This window comes from Mauremys mutica, chromosome 4 (assembly GCF_020497125.1).
Source record: "Mauremys mutica isolate MM-2020 ecotype Southern chromosome 4, ASM2049712v1, whole genome shotgun sequence".
Lineage (NCBI taxonomy): Eukaryota > Metazoa > Chordata > Testudines > Geoemydidae > Mauremys > Mauremys mutica.
Genome location: NC_059075.1, coordinates 57071190 through 57089364, shown reverse-complemented (window position 1 = coordinate 57089364; position 18175 = coordinate 57071190). Strand labels below are relative to the sequence as shown.

Below are 18175 nucleotides of genomic sequence, written 5' to 3'. Positions count from 1 at the left end.
ATGTCTTAACAGTTGGGTAAGATATGCAGAAAGACTTTCAGTTTAGGTGAGTTAAGTACACTACCATTGGTAATGTAATTAGAATTGCTATCTTTGGCTATAAGAGTCTTATTTTGAGTGTTAGTTGTGATAGTGAGCAGGGCTCATTAATCAGTCAAAACCACATGCTACTAATATGATGTGTGTTTGTGTCTGACTATAACTACATTTTAGAATACTCCATTTGGTCTCTCCTGTTCATGAGACTTAATTTCAAAGTCTATTAATGTGAATAACTGTAGTTGGTTATTCTTTTATATATGGACTCAGGTAGTATGCATATTTAATCTAAACGTGTGTAATGCAAAAGGAAAAGTAGAATAGGATCAGTTTTATTTGGTGCAGGTATTTTTACATTCTGAACATGAGCCTCTACATTACAACAAAATACTATGCTATTCATTTTTCATTTTATATCTAGTGTATCCTAAACATTCGAATTCCCATCTAAAAATGTAGAAGGATATTGTTTAATATTCATGTAATGCTTTGAGAACTGAAGTCTAAATATTTTTAAAACATTTTTTTTTAAAAGTAAAAAAATAAATTTAGTAACTGTGACAGTTTTAAATAACTCATAAAACAAGGAAACTCAATTGTGGAACTCCATCCTCAGTACACTTAGGGCATGTCTATACTACAAACTTAAGTTGACCTGTGTTAAGCTGACTTACAGCCACTGTAGTAATTACTGTGGTGGTTCATGTCCACACTACCCTCCTTCTGTCGGTGTTGCGTTTCCTCAGCAGGAGCGCTTCCACCGACTTAAGAGGGGCAGTGGTGGGGGGCTGAGAGCCCAGGCTCTCAACTCTGTGCACAGCTGCCCACTGGGAGCCTGGCTCCCCCTACCCTTGCTTTCAGCTCCCCACTCCCTGTCAGGAGCACAGCAGTCCCAAGGCTCTCATCTCCCTGTTCCCCACTGAGAGCCTGACTGGGAGTAGCAAAGAATCCTGTGGCACCTTATAGACTAACAGACGTTTTGCAGCATGAGCTTTCGTGGGTGAATGCCCACTTCGTCGGATGCAAGACTCTCTTGCATCCGACGAAGTGGGCATTCACCCACGAAAGCTCATGCTGCAAAACGTCGGTTAGTCTATAAGGTGCCACAGGATTCTTTGCTGCTTTTACAGAACCAGACTAACACGGCTACCCCTCTGATACTTGACTGGGAGTGGCTTTCTTGTCAATTTCATGGCTGGAGCCATGAAATTGACAAGAATGGCAGCCAACAGATGATGTAAGTAACGTGCATTGTCTACAGGGACACTGCATAGCCATAACTGCACCAACATAATCTCTATACCTCTCATGGAAGTTGAGTTATTATGTCAGTGTAGTAGGGCACTTACATCAGTAAGCTGCCTTATGTTGACCTAACTCTGTAGTGTAGACCAGGCCTTAGTTGTACCTGTATATTAACCTATATATGATACATTGCTTTCAGTGCATAGCTCTCTAAAGTGTCTGCAGTAGGTACAAATAGAAATGGGGCATTAAGAAGAGTTTCCTCTTAATCTATAAGGCCAAAATATTCAAACATGAACACTTAAAATTAGGCAATTAATATGTATTTTTATAATCTAAATAAGTGGCCTGGTTTTCAGAGATATGGAATGTTCACAGTTCCCAAGTTCAAACTGACTTTTATTATTAATTAAAAGTATGCATGACCTCTGAAAATCAGGCCACTTACTTAGGTATGTAAATATGGATTTAGGTGCCTACGTTTAGCCATCTGAGTTTAAAATGTTCTCTCTCTTGATGTAGTGGTTACACGGTTTGAGGTTTTACAGTTTTTAGACACTAGGTTGCACTCATTTAGGAAAGGTAGATTCTCTTTCACTTCTCTTTGAAGTATGATTTATTTTATATATTCAAGCTGCAGCTAACTGTGAAGCTTGATGAGGTCTTTTTTTAAACTATAGACTAGAAAGCCTAGACAACAGCTGCTATTCCCCAAGTGGTTCCTGGCTGTGAAGAGGTCTCTGTTAAATCATACTCTTATCGATCATCGAAGGTGTGGACTTTATTATTGTTAGCTATGTTTGTGGAAGGAACCAGACAGTGCATTTTCTTTGTGACTGTAGTTAAATCCTCAGCATCTTAATGCAGTATTTTAATGTTAATGTAAGAAGGAAGGCAGTAGATGGAGAATAAAATTAGAAATGTTAAAATGTTTGGGTTTTACTGTTGCCAAATTGGTTTTTCTGGAACCAATCAAAATTTAATGGCCATCTATGAAAATTCCTGACTATTTCTCACTGTAAGTGGGTTGACTTATTGGAGCCTGTATCAGATAAATCTATATGTATGCACTTGAATAAGCAGATTTTAGATGTGTAAGTCCACAACCTTGTTGTAAATCTTTTACCTTGCACAACATTGAAGTTTTTTCTGGCCATTATGATAAACCGTAATCCTTGGCTCCATGTGTCAATGCAATTAGATTCCGTATGTGAAATTAGCTGCTGAGGCATGTGACACTACACCCCATATTCTTCATAGAAATATGGTTATGAGATGAATATGGCATAACTAAAACGTATGTTATGCAAGACGGGTCATGTGAGATATCATTGGAAAGATTATGATTTGTTGAATGTGATAATCCTAATTGTATGCATATATAATTTCTGCATCTGAAGTTAGGAATATTAAATATGTATTAATTACAAAAGTGTCTGCACCTGGGGAACACCCACCAGACTAAATGCAGTCAGTCTGGCTGGTTAGTTAATGAACCATTAGAGAGAACAATGGGATCTTGGAAATGTTAATCTCCACTTTCCTGAGAAACCTCCTGGGATGCTGCTGTGACACTGCAGGATCATGTGATCATGTCACCTGGTACTGGACCCCATCTTGGCCTCCTAGTATTTTTCCACTAATAGGGGGTGGAGATCAAACTGAGAAACAAAGGATTCCCGCCATATGTAAATCCTGTTTAAGGTGAGAAAGTGAGTTAATCAGAGCTCCTTCTTCATTGAATCCCCACCCAGGATGACTGTGGAGAACATCTAAGAAATAAGGACTGGGGGCGTGGGGAGGGGTGAAGAGCTGAGCCTGGGCTGAAAAAGGTGTCTGGCCTGTGAAAGGAATGCCTAAACCAACATTTAGGGTGAGAAATTACTACTTGTTACCAGTTTCTTTAATGTATTAAACATAATTTGCGTGTTTGCTTTATTTGCTCAGGAATCTACGTTGATCTGTTTGCTATCCCTTATAATCACTTAAAATCTATCCTTTGTGGTTAATAAACTTGTTTTGTTTTCTTTAAACCAGTTTGTGCAATTCATAACTGGGGGGCAAAAGGCTGTGAATATTTTCCTCCACATTGAGGGAGGGGGCAATTTTCATGAGCTTACGCTGTACAGATTTCTGTGCAGTGCAAGACAATGCAATTTTGGGTTTACATTCCGGAGGGAGTGTGCACTTGAGTGCTGGGAAATTCCTGAGCTGAGTCTTCCCATGTAGAGCTGATTTCAGTGTCTGTCTTTCTGCAATTGGGTGTGTGCTAGAGGAGGCTTGAGGGCCTGGCTCAGCAGGATAGGCTGAGGGATCCCAGGCTTGTGGCTCAGTGATACCCCAGTGTATCAAGTGGCACCTTGGAGTGGGGGTGGGGGGCAACCCATCACAGCATGGTAGGCCAAATTTATGCCAGGAACAAATTTTATATCTAATTTATAAATGCCTTATTTTTTAAACAAACCTAAAGTTGGATAACTTAATATCTGCAACACATGGTGATGATTTTAATAAAATTAGACTGGCTTTGGACTTGAAGGCCAGAAATTGTGTACACTGGAGGCTAAGCATTAGCTCTCTTGGCAAGAAAATTAAATTCAATCACATTACACTTAATTGCACCAAGCTGCAATATCTTAGGATAAAACCTCTTCATTGGAGTAGACATTCATCTTTTTTGAAAATGTCATAACCTTCTTGCTGGCCACCACACTGATGCTTGCTTGCCGTTTAATTATATGTTGCATCAATTATTTGAATTATCATCATACTCTGACTTAAATGAATTTAATATAGATTTGTGTATTGCTCCAGTGTTGTCCTGAAGTTACTGAAAACTTAGTACTTAGTAGCTCTGACACTCAGGATATTTATTTAGGTGCCAAGTTTGAAAATGTCGGCCTCAGTGTTTCATGTTAAAAAGATGTCAAAAATTAAATTAAAAGTGTACAGTTACATGTACAGTCACAAGCCATCTGCAAAATGATGATGTATAGCAGCAAACAGTTAACAAAGTTTGTTTAGCATGCATATTTCCATTCGAATATTTGTGGAGATTGTTGTGCCGTGTATGCGTGTGCATGCACACCTGTGGTAAAGTTACAAGAAAAGAAAAGGTAGACCGTGTGTCTCTATACATCATTCAAAATGTTCATGCTTTGAAGGATTCACTCACTTTATTAGATTTATTGCTTTTGCTGTTTGAAGGATGGGAATAGGAACCATTGTACATAGAAAATCGCAGTAAGCTAACTGAAAAAGAATACTACCTTTACTACGGAACATATCACTGTGGATTAAGAGCCATCTATTTATACTTTTTAAGCCATTTTGGCTTTAAGGACTAATGTGTGTTGATACAACATTGGACAAAGTCATCTTTGCCTAAGTGCCATAGGGGTTTGGGGGGGTCCCTAATTATACTTAATGGAATTTCCTTATCTCACTACTAAGTGCCATGGTCACCTCTGATCAGGACGCATAGTGAGTCCGCAGGAGGTAGGTCAGGGGAAAAAATCTTGGCAGGTGAGCTGTGAACTCAAGCATTTTCCACAATGGGGGACCATTATTAGGAAGTCAATTTTTGCCTGGATCAGTCCCAAGGAATGTAGGTAACTACATTACAGATACAGCATTTGTGAGAAAATGAAATGTATATCACTACTAATGCTATTTTTTTTTCAAAAAATAAATGGAAATGTATATGTGTCTGCATTATGCTGATTTAGGAAGAGTGTAGAGTTCTCGTTGACGTGGACAATTCTTTTCTTTTTGTTAAAATCTTGTAGGTATTCCAGCAGAGACTGCTTTGAAAGACGACTTCACTGAACAACCAACTAATATAGATGTCACAAACAGAGATGAAGATGTCTGGGTTTTGGGTTGCAGGTTGGGACAATCTGTGCCATTTGCAGATTATAATGAGGGAGAAAGTGTCAACAGAAATATATTGCACCTGAGGCTGGACCTGAATGTAAGTAGTTCTCTGAAAGACAGGGTAGGTGCATACTGGGTTTTGACCAACAGATACTTATTGAGCACATTAGTTTTCTGTTACAAATAGGTTCCAAATTATCTAAAACAAGCTTCTTACTTTAGGCTGGAGTATAGACTTCCAGTTAGCTGCAAATCCATTGAGTTTTCAGGAAGTGCAAATATTATAGTTACATCCAAGAGAGGAGGGGAAGACAGGGAGAGAGCATGCGCATTTGCTAGGTTGAAATATATAACAAAATTATGGTAATTATTTGTTAAACCTTTTCTAGCAGCTATTCATTACTGATTCAGTACGCGATAATGCTGAAACAAAACGATGTGTAACAGTGACATCTATTGGCAGAGATACTAGAATTGACTTAGAATAGTTCAGACTACTATATCACTGAACTTGAGCTCATCTGGTATTTTATCTTTGAGCTGTTTTTAATTGTAGCTTCTTGTCCATGTCACCCTTACCTTATTTGTTAAAATAACTATTTTGACTGTTGATGTGCTATTGTGATAGTGCATATGTAAATTACACCTCACTAGCATTTTTGGAATATTCTTTAGATAATTTCTTGTAATGAAACACAACTGGGATGGAATGGATTGATTTTGGTCCTTGTCTGCTTCTACTGCTGCAAATGGATTCTGCAACAGGAACAAGTCAATCCATGGTTCAAAAATTACACATGCATATAAAGCCTTCATATACAGTAGGGGATGTTTCAAATTAAAATTAATTGACCACAATAATTTGAATTAATATGGGAGATCTGACATTAATAGTTTTTCCATCTTTTCTTAATCTTTCATAGTCTTTTTTGTTAAAAAGCAAACAAATAAATTTCTCTCTTTAGAGAGCTAGTTAGCCACTCTATAAAGGTTTGATTTCCCTCTGTTGCTGTCAAGGAAAAAAGAAGTGTTCATGCAACTACTTCCAAAAGACTGTCAATCTAAGTGCTTATCCCCTAAAGTGTGGTGATGGTCACATAGTGAACATGTCAAAACTGCCCCTTTTTTACACTACAGATCCAGTCCCTGTGTGCACTGCAAGTCTTACATGCTTAAGTTACTGAATAAGTATGTGGTGTTGTTTTTTTTTTTATTCTTTTAGTCCTGAGCAGGCAAAGTAGCGATGGGAAAGTGAGATGGATTCTGCTCTGTTTTGAGTATCAAAAGCAAAATGGATTAATCTTAATTCAAATGCAAAATCTTTATTTGTTTTGATGAATCAGAAGATCTCATCTGTACCTTCGGATCACAGTTTGAGTTTGCAGGGTTTTCAGCTACACAAACTTGTGACTTGAATAATTGTGTCTGATGTAGAAAATACTGAAAATGATTAAACATGGAACCCCACCCTGTCATTTATTCAGTGTCATATCTCAGAGTAAAAAGACACTTAAATCAAGGTGCCAACTTGTACCTTACTTGTGAGAAATACTTCTCAGTGCATTACTTATGCGTCTAAGAGGACATTTATCTTATTTCCATTATGCTCCTCTTTGTAGGGACTCAATTCCATAGTGTTTGGGATTTTTTTTAAAGTCTATAAAGTATAGAATTATGGAAATATAGGGCTGAAAGGGACCTCGAGCAGCCATCATGTCCAGCCCCCTGTGCTGAGGCAGGACCAAGTAAACCTAAAACATCCCAGGCAGGTGTTTGTCCAACCTGTTCATAAAAACCTCTAGAGTTGGGGATTCCACAACCTCTTTTGGAAGTCTGGAGTTCTTAACTATCTTTATAATTAGAAAGGTTTCCTAATAATTAACCTAAATCTTCTGTGCTGTAGATAAAGCCCATTACTTCTTGCCCTTCCTTCAGTGTACGTGGAGAACAATTAATCACAGTCCTCTATATATTTAACATATTTGAGGACTGCTATCATGTCCCCCCTCAAACTTCTTTTCTCAAGACTAAACATTCCTAGTTTTAAAACATTTCCTCATAAGTCTGGCCAGGGGCGGCTCCAGGCCCCAGCACGCCAAGCACGTGCTTGGGGCAGCAAGCCGCAGGGGGAGCTCTGCTGGCGCCATGAGGGCGGCAGGCAGGCTGCCTTCGGCGGCTTGCCTGTGGAGGGTCCACTGGTCCCGCGGCTTCGGAGGACCTCCCGCAAGCACACCGAAGCCGCGGGACCAGTGGACCCTCCGCAGGCAAGCCGCCGAAGGCAGCCTGCCTGCCGTGCTTGGGGCAGCAAAATGCCTAGAGCCGCCCCTGAGTCTGGCTTTCTAACCCTTTCTCACTTTTGTTGCTCTCCTTTGGACTCTCATCCAATATGTCCACATCTTTCCTAAAGTATGGCTCCCAGAACTGGACAAAGTACTCCAACTGAGGCCTCAACAGTACTGAGTAGAGTAGGACAATTACCTCCTGTGTTATACATACAGCACTCCTGTCAACACTCAGAATAATATTTCCTTTTTTTTTTGAAGCTCCATCACATTGTTGACACATTCAATTTGTGATCCAATATAACCCCCAAATCCTATTCAGCAGTACTACCACCTATCCAGCTAGTGTCCATTTTGCAGTTGTGCATTTTATTTTTCCTTCCTAAATGAAGTACTTTGCATTTAACTTTATTGAATTTCATCTTGTTGAATTCAGAACAATTTTCCAATTTGTCAAGGTCATTTTGAATTCTAATCCTGTCCTTCAAAGTGCTTGCAACCTCTCTCTGGTTTATCCATGGTTTAGTCTTGAGAAAAGAAGTTATGGGGAGACATGATAGCAGTCCTCAAATATGTTATCCATTATCCATGTCATTAATGAAAATAATAAACAGAATATTGACTAACCCCTGTGAGCCCCCATTAGATGTGCCCTCCCAGTTGAACAGCAACCCACTGATATCTATCCTTTAGATATGGTCTTTCAACCAGTTTGGATACCCATCTTATAGTAATTTCATCTAGACCACATTTCCTTGCTTATGAGAATGTCATGTGGGACTGTAACAAAATCCTTACTAAAATCAAGATATATCACGTCTACTGCTTCCCCCGTCCAGTACTCCAGTAACCCTGTCAAAGAAGGAAATTAGATTTTCTTCCCATGGGACCCTACCTACCAGTTCTGAGTTAATCTTCTTTTTTGAAGTCCATTGCCCTTATTCTGCTGCTTTCACCCCTTCCTTTCCTCAGAATCATAAAGTCATCATTTCATGATCACTTGTACCCAAATTGTCTTCCACCTTTCACCAGATTTGCTACCAATTGTTCCCTGTTGGTCAGAATCAAACCTAAAGCGGTTGTCCTCCTGGCGGCTACTTCACTTTCTGAAACATTAGCACTTGTACAATAACTCATAAGTATAGCTCACTAATCAGTGGGAGCTGAGGTCACTCACAGCCCTAAAATCCTTTGTATAAACCTAATTATTCTTGGCATGGGAAGCACCTTATGCATTATACATTGTTCTAATAATGAATTGCCTTTTTAATGCATCCCCTATACAAATGTCAGTGTTAATCAGACTGCTGGTTAGCTATGTATTGACTTCTGAAGAAAAAAAACATTCAGGAACTTTACTGCCCCTGTTATATGTGTTTGTTTTCCCCCTTTTAAGTGAAAGATAAATATTAATAGCTAGTGTGTTCACAAGTAAGCACTTCTTGAATACAGTGACATGCACAGAACTATGTTCATTTATTTTTAAGGTTTGGTTTTTTTAAACTATCAGTTGATATTACGGATGGGGAGCAGTTGCAAGTGAAGGACATTTCTAATGAAAAAGATAAGACTGCAATGAGGGCAAAAAAACAAGAAAGAGTGAGATAGTATTAAGGGGAAAAAGACTTTAAAAAAGGAAAACATGAAGGCTGTACAGCAAATGCATCTTGGTTCTCTGGTGTTGGCACCAAGTGCTAGAGCTTTGTGACTTTAATACTTATGGGTTCTACTGACATAAGCCACAAGAGATGATACCAGTCATCTGTTCTTTGCCTTTTGCTCATTTTATGCTTGCATATCTATACATTTTTACTACAAGAAAGGCCAATAAATCCTTCCTTAAAAATCATTCTCTTTGAGCAACTAACAGTTTTTCATATTGTGAGACTCTAGCTTAACCCCTATATACATTTAATTGATAAATTATGTCATCCTCAAAGTAATAAATTATGTCTGACCCAACTCTCTTGTCTATGAAAAACTCCTGTATATCTATTATGATCTTTTTAAAAAACAAACAAACTAGGGACTAAAAAAGCTATTCTCTCAATCCACACTAAGGGCAGGACTAAATATTTTGGGGTAGGCCTGCAAAAATATATTGCACCCCCAAACTCTCAAAACCCAAAAGTTTCTGGCTTATGTCCACTCTATTAATAAAATACAGGAATTGGAGAAGTGTAAGGGTATGTCTACACTACAAGACTATTTCGAATCAACTTAAGTCGAATTTGTGGAATCGACCTTATGAAGTCGAATTTGTGTATCCACACTAAATACACTAATTCGACTGTGTGAGTCCACAGTAACGGGGCCAGCATCGACTTTGGAAGCGGTGCACTGTGGGAAGCTATCCCACAGTTCCCGCACTCCCCGCTGCCCATTGGAATTCTGGGATTTCCCCCCAATGCATGCTGGGGGAAAAAATGTGTCGAGGGTGGTTTTGGGTAACTGTCATCATTGAACCATCAATCACGCCCTCCCTCCCTCCCTGAAAGCGCCTGCGGGCAATCTGTTCGTGCACTTTTCTGCTCAGTGACAGCGCGGGCGCCACAGCACTGCGAGCACGGATCCCGCTGCAGTTATGGCCATTGTCAACTCCTCGCACCTTATCGTCCACCTCTTCCACAGTCAGCTGCTGAGAAATAGGGCTACTTTTCAATGGTGCTGCGAGCACTGGTGGACCATGGGGGACGTTTTACCAACATCAACGTCGGGTGGCCAGGCAAAGTTCATGACGCGCGTGTTTTCAGGAACTCTGGTCTGTTTAGACGCCTGCAGGAAGGTAGTTTCTTCCCGGACCACAAAATAAGTCTTGGGGATGTGCAGATGCCTATAGTGATCGTCGGGGACCCAGCCTACCCGCTAATGCCCTGGCTCGTGAAGCCCTATGGAGGCGCCTTGCACAGCGACAAGGAACTCTTCAAGTACCAGCGAGCAGCGAGCAGCGTGACCTGTGACTGTTCAGTTTCTTTACAGAGAAGCTGAACCTGCCCCTGTTTCTTTACCAAGTTACTGTTGACTAGCATCTGCAGTTACATACCCCATCCACCCCGCTTCCCCCACTTCCAACACACGTTTAAAAATAAAATACATGTTCCACTGTAACTTTACAAAGGTTTCTTTATTGATGACTTTGCGTTAAAGGGTTGAAACTGGGATGCGGACTGTGCTGGGTAGGGTGTGCGGTGATGTAAAGACCGCCTCTAAACTTGAGGAATGACAGGCTCCTGCTCCCAGAGCGGTCTGCAGTGCCGGACTGGTTGTTTCAATGGAGCCTGCCATCCCTCCTTTTTGGGACTCTGTGTGCGGGGGCTATGTGGCCTTTTGGTGGGGGAGGACGGATACAGATTCCTCTGCTGCGTGGCTCTGTGGTCCAGGACAGGGACCATTGCATGAGATCTGTAACCCCCCTCCCCCGCTACAAAGTCACGTACCCCCCCACCCACACAGAACCTGCAAACCACCTCCCATACCGACCAGGGTGCCTACTGACTGCACTGTGTGTGTGACCTGCTGCTGATCCTGCCCCCATGTCTGTACCCTGGTAAAGGTGATTGTCCTGTCCAATTACCAACCCCCTTCCCCCCGTTCAAACACAGTCTCCTCTAAAAGAACATGACGGAAACAGTAATTAACAGAAAAGTATTTTTTATTATCAACTAGACAGTTAGGGGATGAAACTGGGATGGGGGCTTGGGTGAGGCGGGAAGGAAAGGACTTCTCAAAATTTAGGGTATGAGAGCTTTTGGGTACTTGAGCACTCTGCTGGGGTGCAGTGACAGTTTTCACGGCCCCTGGCGCCCCTCCTTCTGGTTATTTTGGGTGAGGGGGGTATGGGACTTTGTGGCGGGGGAGGACGGTTGCAGATACACTGCAGGGGGGCTCTGTCCTCCTGCCTGCGGTCCTGCAGAACATGCACAAGGCGCCGGAGCGTGTCCGTTTGCTCCCTCATTAGTCCAAGCAGCGTTTGAGTCGCCTGCTTGTCTTCCTCACGCCACCTCTCCTCCCGTTCGCTGTGTGAGCGCTGGTACAGAGAGAGGGTCTCCCTCCACTGGCTCTGCTGGTCCGCCTCATCTCGGGAGCACCCCATAAGTTCAGCGAACATCTCGTCCCGTGTCTTATTCTTTCGCCGCCTAATCTTTGCCAGCCTCTGTGAGGGGGATGCTGTGGCAGGTCTGGAGACAGTCAAAGCTGTGTGATGGGAAAAAGGGAGTGAATTCCTTGCAAAGATACATTTTTGCGAACAATGAACACAGTCTAGTCTGTCTCTGTGAATTCTGGGTTGAGATCCCAGTGCCTGATGGGGCAAAAACCATTTTCGCGGGTGGTTCTGGGTAAATGTCGTCAGTCATCCCTTCCTCAGGGAAAGCAACGGCAGACAATCATTTCGAGCCCATTTTCCCTGGATTGCCCTCGCAGACGCCACAGCGTGGCAACCATGGAGCCTGTTTTGCCTTTTGTGCCTGTCACCGTATGTGTACTAGATGCCGCTGACAGAGGCGGTCCAGCAGCGCTATACAGCAGCATGCTTTTGCTTTTGCATGACAGCAGAGATGGTTACCAGCCATACTGTACCATCTACATACCATAAATTGGTAATAAGATGATCATGGTTACCAGTCCTTTTGCACTGCACCATTTGCTGCTGTCATAAGTGCCCCTGGCTGAGATCAGCCAGGGGCGCAAAAGCCAAAATTGGGAATGACTCCCTGAGTCAATCCCTCCTTTTTGGTATCTAAAAATAGAATCAGTCCTGCCTAGAATATGGGCAAGTGTACTAGAGAACCACCGTATCAGAGAACCAGAGAGCACAGCTGCTCTGTGTCAGATCCTGCATAAATTATGAGCTGTATGCTATTCACAGGGGGTGCTCCTGCAACAACTCCACCTGTTCATTCCGTTCTTCCCCCTGCCTTCCTGGGCTACCATAGCATTGTCCCCCCACTTGTGTGATGAAGTAATAAAGAATGCAGGAATAAGACACAGTGACTTGTTTGTGAGAAATGAGTGGAAGGCAGCCTCCAGCTGCTATGATAGTCCAGACAGGACATTAAGGAGTGTGGAGGAGAGGAGCCCAGCATCCCTCTGCTAGTCCAGGGGCAATTGAATCTTTTCTTTACACATGAAGGGTGGGGGCTGATGGAGCTCAGCCCCCTGTTGCTATGATGAGGACGGTTACCAGCCATACTGCACCATCTACCAGGAAAAATTAGGGCCAGGCGCCCTTGATCGACCTCACTGATGCTAGTCGGCATGGTTACCAGTCCTTTTGCACTGCTCCATGTGCCAATAGGCTGATGATGACGATGGATATCAGTCATATTGTACCGTCAGCCACCCATGGCGGGGGGGGGGAGCAAGGATATTGGTGTTGAGTGCTGCAGCATCGCATCTATCTGCAGCATTCAGTAAAGATACGGTGACATGTAAAAGAGTCAAGAGAGGATTGTTTTCCCTTTCACTTCTGGGGGTAGATGGGGGGGTGCGTAAATTGCCGAGCTATGCCCTGACCCACCGCGGACACTGTGTTTGACCCTAGAAGCATTTGGAGCTCAGCCAAGAATGCAAATGCTTTTCGGAGACAGCAGGAACTGTGGGATACCTTGCGTCCTCAGTCCCCCCTCCCTCCATGAGCGTCCATTTGATTCTTTGGCTTTCCATTACGCTTGTCACGCAGCAGCGTGCTGAGTCTCTGCTACGCCGTCTGTCTGGAGATTTTTTAACAATACTTTGGACCAGGCGTAACATTACAGTAATTCCCCTAATTAGATGCAGGAGTCTCCGAGCGAGATCACCCTGAGGACGGTCACTGAAGGAGATAGAGAGCACATGCTGCGTGAAAGCCAGCACAAACCAGGGGCCTATGCAGCCGTGCTCGGGGAGGCAATGCTCCCTGAGTACCTCATGAAAGCCTGGCACGGAAAAGTGTGCTACCACGGAACACCCAATAAGTCAGCTCTCCCCAGGAACCTCCTGTGGAGGCTTTTCGATTCCCTCCTGGAGAGCTTCGTGGAGATCTCCCAGGATCATTTCTGTTCTATCCCCATATATATAGAGACCTCCTTTTCACATACTTCAGATTCCTGTAATATTAAGAATAAAAGTTTACATGTTTAAAGCACTTACCGACTGCTCCTTCCCCTGATTCAGAGTCCGGGTTAATGGCCGGGGAGGGTTGGTAGGGGCTCTCCGTGAGGGTGCTGAAGAGATCCTGGCTGTCGGGGAAACCAGCGTTGTAAGCGCTGTCGCCTGCCTCGTCCTCCACAAACCCTTCCTCATCTTCCCCGTCCGCGAACGTCGCCGAGGAACTGGCCGTCGACACTGTCTCATCATCAGAGTACACGGTCACTAGTGGGGCAGTGGTGGCAGGCTCCGTAGCGTCCGTTTGCCGCTTTGATTTTTTGGTAGCCTTGTCTGGGGTCCTTGATTTTCATGCGGCGCTGCGTTGCATCCCGCCTGTATCCTCTGTCTCTCATGGCTTTGGAGACCTTCTCGTAGGTCTTTGCATTCTGTTTGTTGGAGCGCAGCTCCGAAAGCACAGACTCCTCGCCCCACACAGCGATCAGATCCAAGACTTCCCGGTCAGTCTATCCTGGGTCCCTCTTTCTATTCAGAGATTACATGAACTCCTCTGCTGGAGAGCTCTGCATTGCTGCCGGTGCTGCTGAGCTCGCCACGATGTCCAACCACGAAATGAGATTCAAACTGTCCGGACAGGAAAAGGAATTCAAATTTTCCCGGGGCTTTTCCTGTGTGGCTGGTCAGAACATCCAAGCTCGGACTGCTGTCCAGAGCGTCAACAGAGTGGTGCACTGTGGGATAGCTCCCGGAGCTACTAAGTTCGATTTGCATCCACACCTAGCCTAATTCGACATAGCCATGTCAAATTTAGCGCTACTCCCCTCGTCGGGGAGGAGTACAGAATTCGAACTAAAGAGCCCTCTATGTCGAATTAAATGGCTTCCTGGTGTGGACGGGTGCACGGTTAATTTGAATTAACGCTGCTAAATTCGAATTAAAGTCCTAGTGTAGACCAGGCCCAAGTGTTGTAATTTTCGCCTGCTGCAAACAACTGCCTCGTCTTATATCAAGTGGTGCTAAAGGTGATCTTCCAGCCTCCTGAACTGCAGAAAAGGTGCTTGTGTTTGTGCTTGTGCTGGGAAGACAGTTATTGAATTAAGCCACAAGTCTAAGATTTCCATTTCCTTCTGTCTGCTGCTGTGTATTCTAGGAAATTTGGTGTTATTTTTCCCCCTTACATCCAATTATACAGTCCAGAGTAACCAGCAATATTCATATAATTTAGCGTTTAAAATAGCCTATCCCGAGACTATCTGCAATAGGAAGTAAAATAGAACAAAGGACAACTTTTATTACTTTACTAACCTAGAAAAATGTCTCTTCTCCTCCCCCTTTCCATTTTTCTTTTTTTCCTTTCATGTCTGACCCATTCCGTTTACCTCTTCACCATTTTTTCAAATTTATCTGGTCGAGGTTGTTGTGTTTTTTTTGAAGAGCAGCATCTTCTTTTCTCTCATTCTCTTATATTAATCTCCACCTTACTCTCTCCTATGTTATCACATCCTTCTTGAGTCCTTTCTTACTGTTCTTTCACTCTTTTCCCCATTGAACTCGTTTACTCCCGTTTTCTTATATTATGATTTATTTGTATTGTGGGAGCATTCAGAGGTTCCAACTAAGATTTGGGCTCTAGAGTGCTAGATAGAATACGAAAAATTCCCTGCCCTGGAGAGTTTATGGTCTAAAAAGACAAGACCAACAAAAGAGGGGAGAGGGAAGAAAGGCACATAGAGAGGAAATGAATGTCATGCAACATATTAGAGCAGCAACTAGAATCCAAGTCTACTTGGTCCCAATCTCGTGTCCAATCCACTGGTCCCTTCTGCCTCACACCATTGCTCTAACCCAGGGGTCGGCAACCTTCGACATGTGGCCCACCAGGGTAATCCACTGGCGGGCCACGACACACTTTGTTTATGTTGACCATCCGCAGGCACAGCCCCCAGTGGCCACGGCTCGCCATTCTCGGACAATGGGAGCTGCAGAGGGGCCATGCCTGCGGATGGTCAGCGTAAACAAAATATCTGCCTGCCAGTGGATTACCCTGATGGGCAGCATGCCGAAGGTTGTGTTTCTTTCATAATAATACTTAGCACGTCCCAAACATTAATTAATCTTGTCAACACCATTGTGTGGCATGGTTGTATTATCCTAATTTTACAAAGGGAGAAATTAAAGTAGGAGGATGAAATGACTTGACTAAGCCACAGATAATCAGTGTCAGTGCCAAGATTAGTATGCAGGAGTAATCTAGATTTAACTCAGTAGCCTCTCATCCTGTTAAGTTCCTCTTGTGGCCAGATTGATCTCTCAGTAGAGGTACAGTGTTAACTCAGCTATAGGCAGCCATCGTGCATTCCCTGGGTCCCTAGACACCTTTGAGGAGTGGTGGGCACTGTCTGGAGTTCTCTGCTTGGTGTCCCCCTCAGATTTCCTGCTTCTGACCCTGTGACCCGCACTCCTGTCCATGTTCATCATTAGTTGTCCCCCAAAACTTGCTTGATCCTTGGGTTCAGTAGCTCCTCCCCTTTAGGCTGGGGGAGGGACCTTCAGATGTGGGTGGGCTTGCGCCTGCCCACCCCCAGGACTTCAGTAGGTACAGGCAGCCATCTGGTGGTCCTAATAACATCAACACCTACAGAGTTGTAAATTAATCCCTGGGATCCTATATAGTTGAGACCTACAGCTGTTGATTGGCTAGCTCTGAGTGGCTGCATAAGGGAATGGAAAGAGAATAACTTCTAATTTATTTATAGGAAAATTCCTTGATGAGCTTTTCAACTCTAACCATTTATTTACCATGTCAATGTTTTTGGTTTTTTTAATCAAACATGAAAACTGAGATTACCTTGACATTTACAAACTTCCAAAAATTGAGGGGCTGCAGGCTGTCATTGAACAGAGGATAAAACCTTAAAAGCACTAAGTCCAACAGCAGTCCAAACAAGGACATAAATTACATTATTCCAGTGCTATTCTAATTGTTTACTACTGCTCTAGAAAAGCAGCAAAAATAAATATTAACTTTTATAGCTTTCACCAGTACTTCTGTTAACAAGTGGCTCTTCAGTGTCGTCAACCTATTTCCCATACTCCTTTGTTCCTATGTCCCCTCAGTACTGCAACCTTGAAATATCTCTCATCATCTGGGATATACCTGGAATCATATACTGTGTGGATCCAGGGTTGTGAGCTCAGTCTCTCTCTCTCTCTTTTTTTTTAAACCATGACTCTTGACCGAGCAAACAATCATTTATATCTGTTAAAGTATGCGGATAAACATAATGACTTAACTCTGTTCCAGGTTAATGGCTGAGTAAATGACTCAGCAAGAGGCTATTTTGGTCCTCCCAACTAAAGAACACCCAATTAAACTGAAATTGGTCCATGTGTTGTGTAACATATTTGACTTTAATTCCTGCTCTTTAAGGATATGACACAGAAGTTTGGCTGGTAGTTCTTTCAGGGTGGGGTTACTTTTGTAGTTCCTAATCATCTGCATAGGAATGGTGCACTCTGTCCAGATCCCATTATGTGGTTTATCTAGCACTCTCTGTGTGACTCCTTCATACCTTTTGTTAAATCTCACAGTTGGAATTTGAGCCAAATACTTAACTTCTATTTCGAGATATAATGCTGAAATCAGTGATCTGTAAATGTTTAATGACCTATGTAGTTTTCAATTTAATGACCTAACTGGTAAACAGAAGTAAGAATTATTGTATTCACCTGTGTAGTAGCATGGGGATACAGATTTCATTAGGACCACTAGCCATAACATTCTTGCCAATCTGCTTTAAGGGCAGTATTTGTTTTAAGGATCCCAAATTCCTTCATAAATTTATGTACCACTGTGGTGGAGGCTGTATACGCACCACATTAGTTTCTTCTGAAAGTTGTGTAAGAGGCCTGATGTGTTAGAATTTGAAAGTAATCTAGTGTAAAATCCATTATAGGGTAATTGTAAATTTCTCAAAAACAAGCATTTATAAAACCAGAAAAATTAGAGTTAAGATTAAAATTAAAACAAATCTAAGCATGGTAAGGTATGGAAATGCTTAGAAAAGATACCTTAGTTCTGCCCTGCAGTGATATCTAAGGAGCAGTGAGAAAGGGAACAAAAGTCTTTAAAAATAAGTTTAATTTATTCTGAGACTATGAGCACTAAAATCCCTCATCATAATTATATGGTTATGGCATGGTATCACTATTCACATAAGAGTACCCAAATAATTTTTTTTCCAGTTAGTGACTAAGGCAGAAAATGAATTGGTCTATGTATGCAGTTTTCTATATCCATTTAAACACTTTTGTTTTGAGTGTTGGATTATTTGAGTTTACCAAACATGTGCATTCTATCTTCCTGAATAATTGGTATCTTAGGCTACAGTTGTCCCCACAATCTTTGGTGTTTTTTGTCAGCAAGCTAGAATGCAGAAATTCAACTTTTTGTTGTATCTGACTGCTGAGCCCTTGCCTAAGCACAAGGGAACACACAATCAATGTTATCCTTTTTTTATTTTGGTGGCAAACAAATCAAATTGGCATTCCAATGAATTGCTGTGGAAATCATTCTTCTCTGACAATGGCTTGCCCACTGTAGAACAAGTAACGGGCCTCTGATTGTTTAATCATTTTCAAGAGATGAT

At 42.5% G+C, this 18175-nt stretch overlaps 1 protein-coding gene across 3 annotated transcripts in view; it reads left to right on the top strand.

Annotated features, from left to right (window-relative positions):
• Positions 1-18175, top strand: part of FMN1 (formin 1) — a 356128-nt gene that overhangs the window by 80269 nt on the left and 257684 nt on the right. For all 3 annotated transcript variants that reach the window (XM_045016469.1, XM_045016468.1, XM_045016470.1), the window contains exon 2: positions 5073-5257. In XM_045016469.1, coding sequence (XP_044872404.1) covers positions 5073-5257 — 185 coding nt within the window. The remainder of the gene's footprint in view (positions 1-5072; positions 5258-18175) is intronic.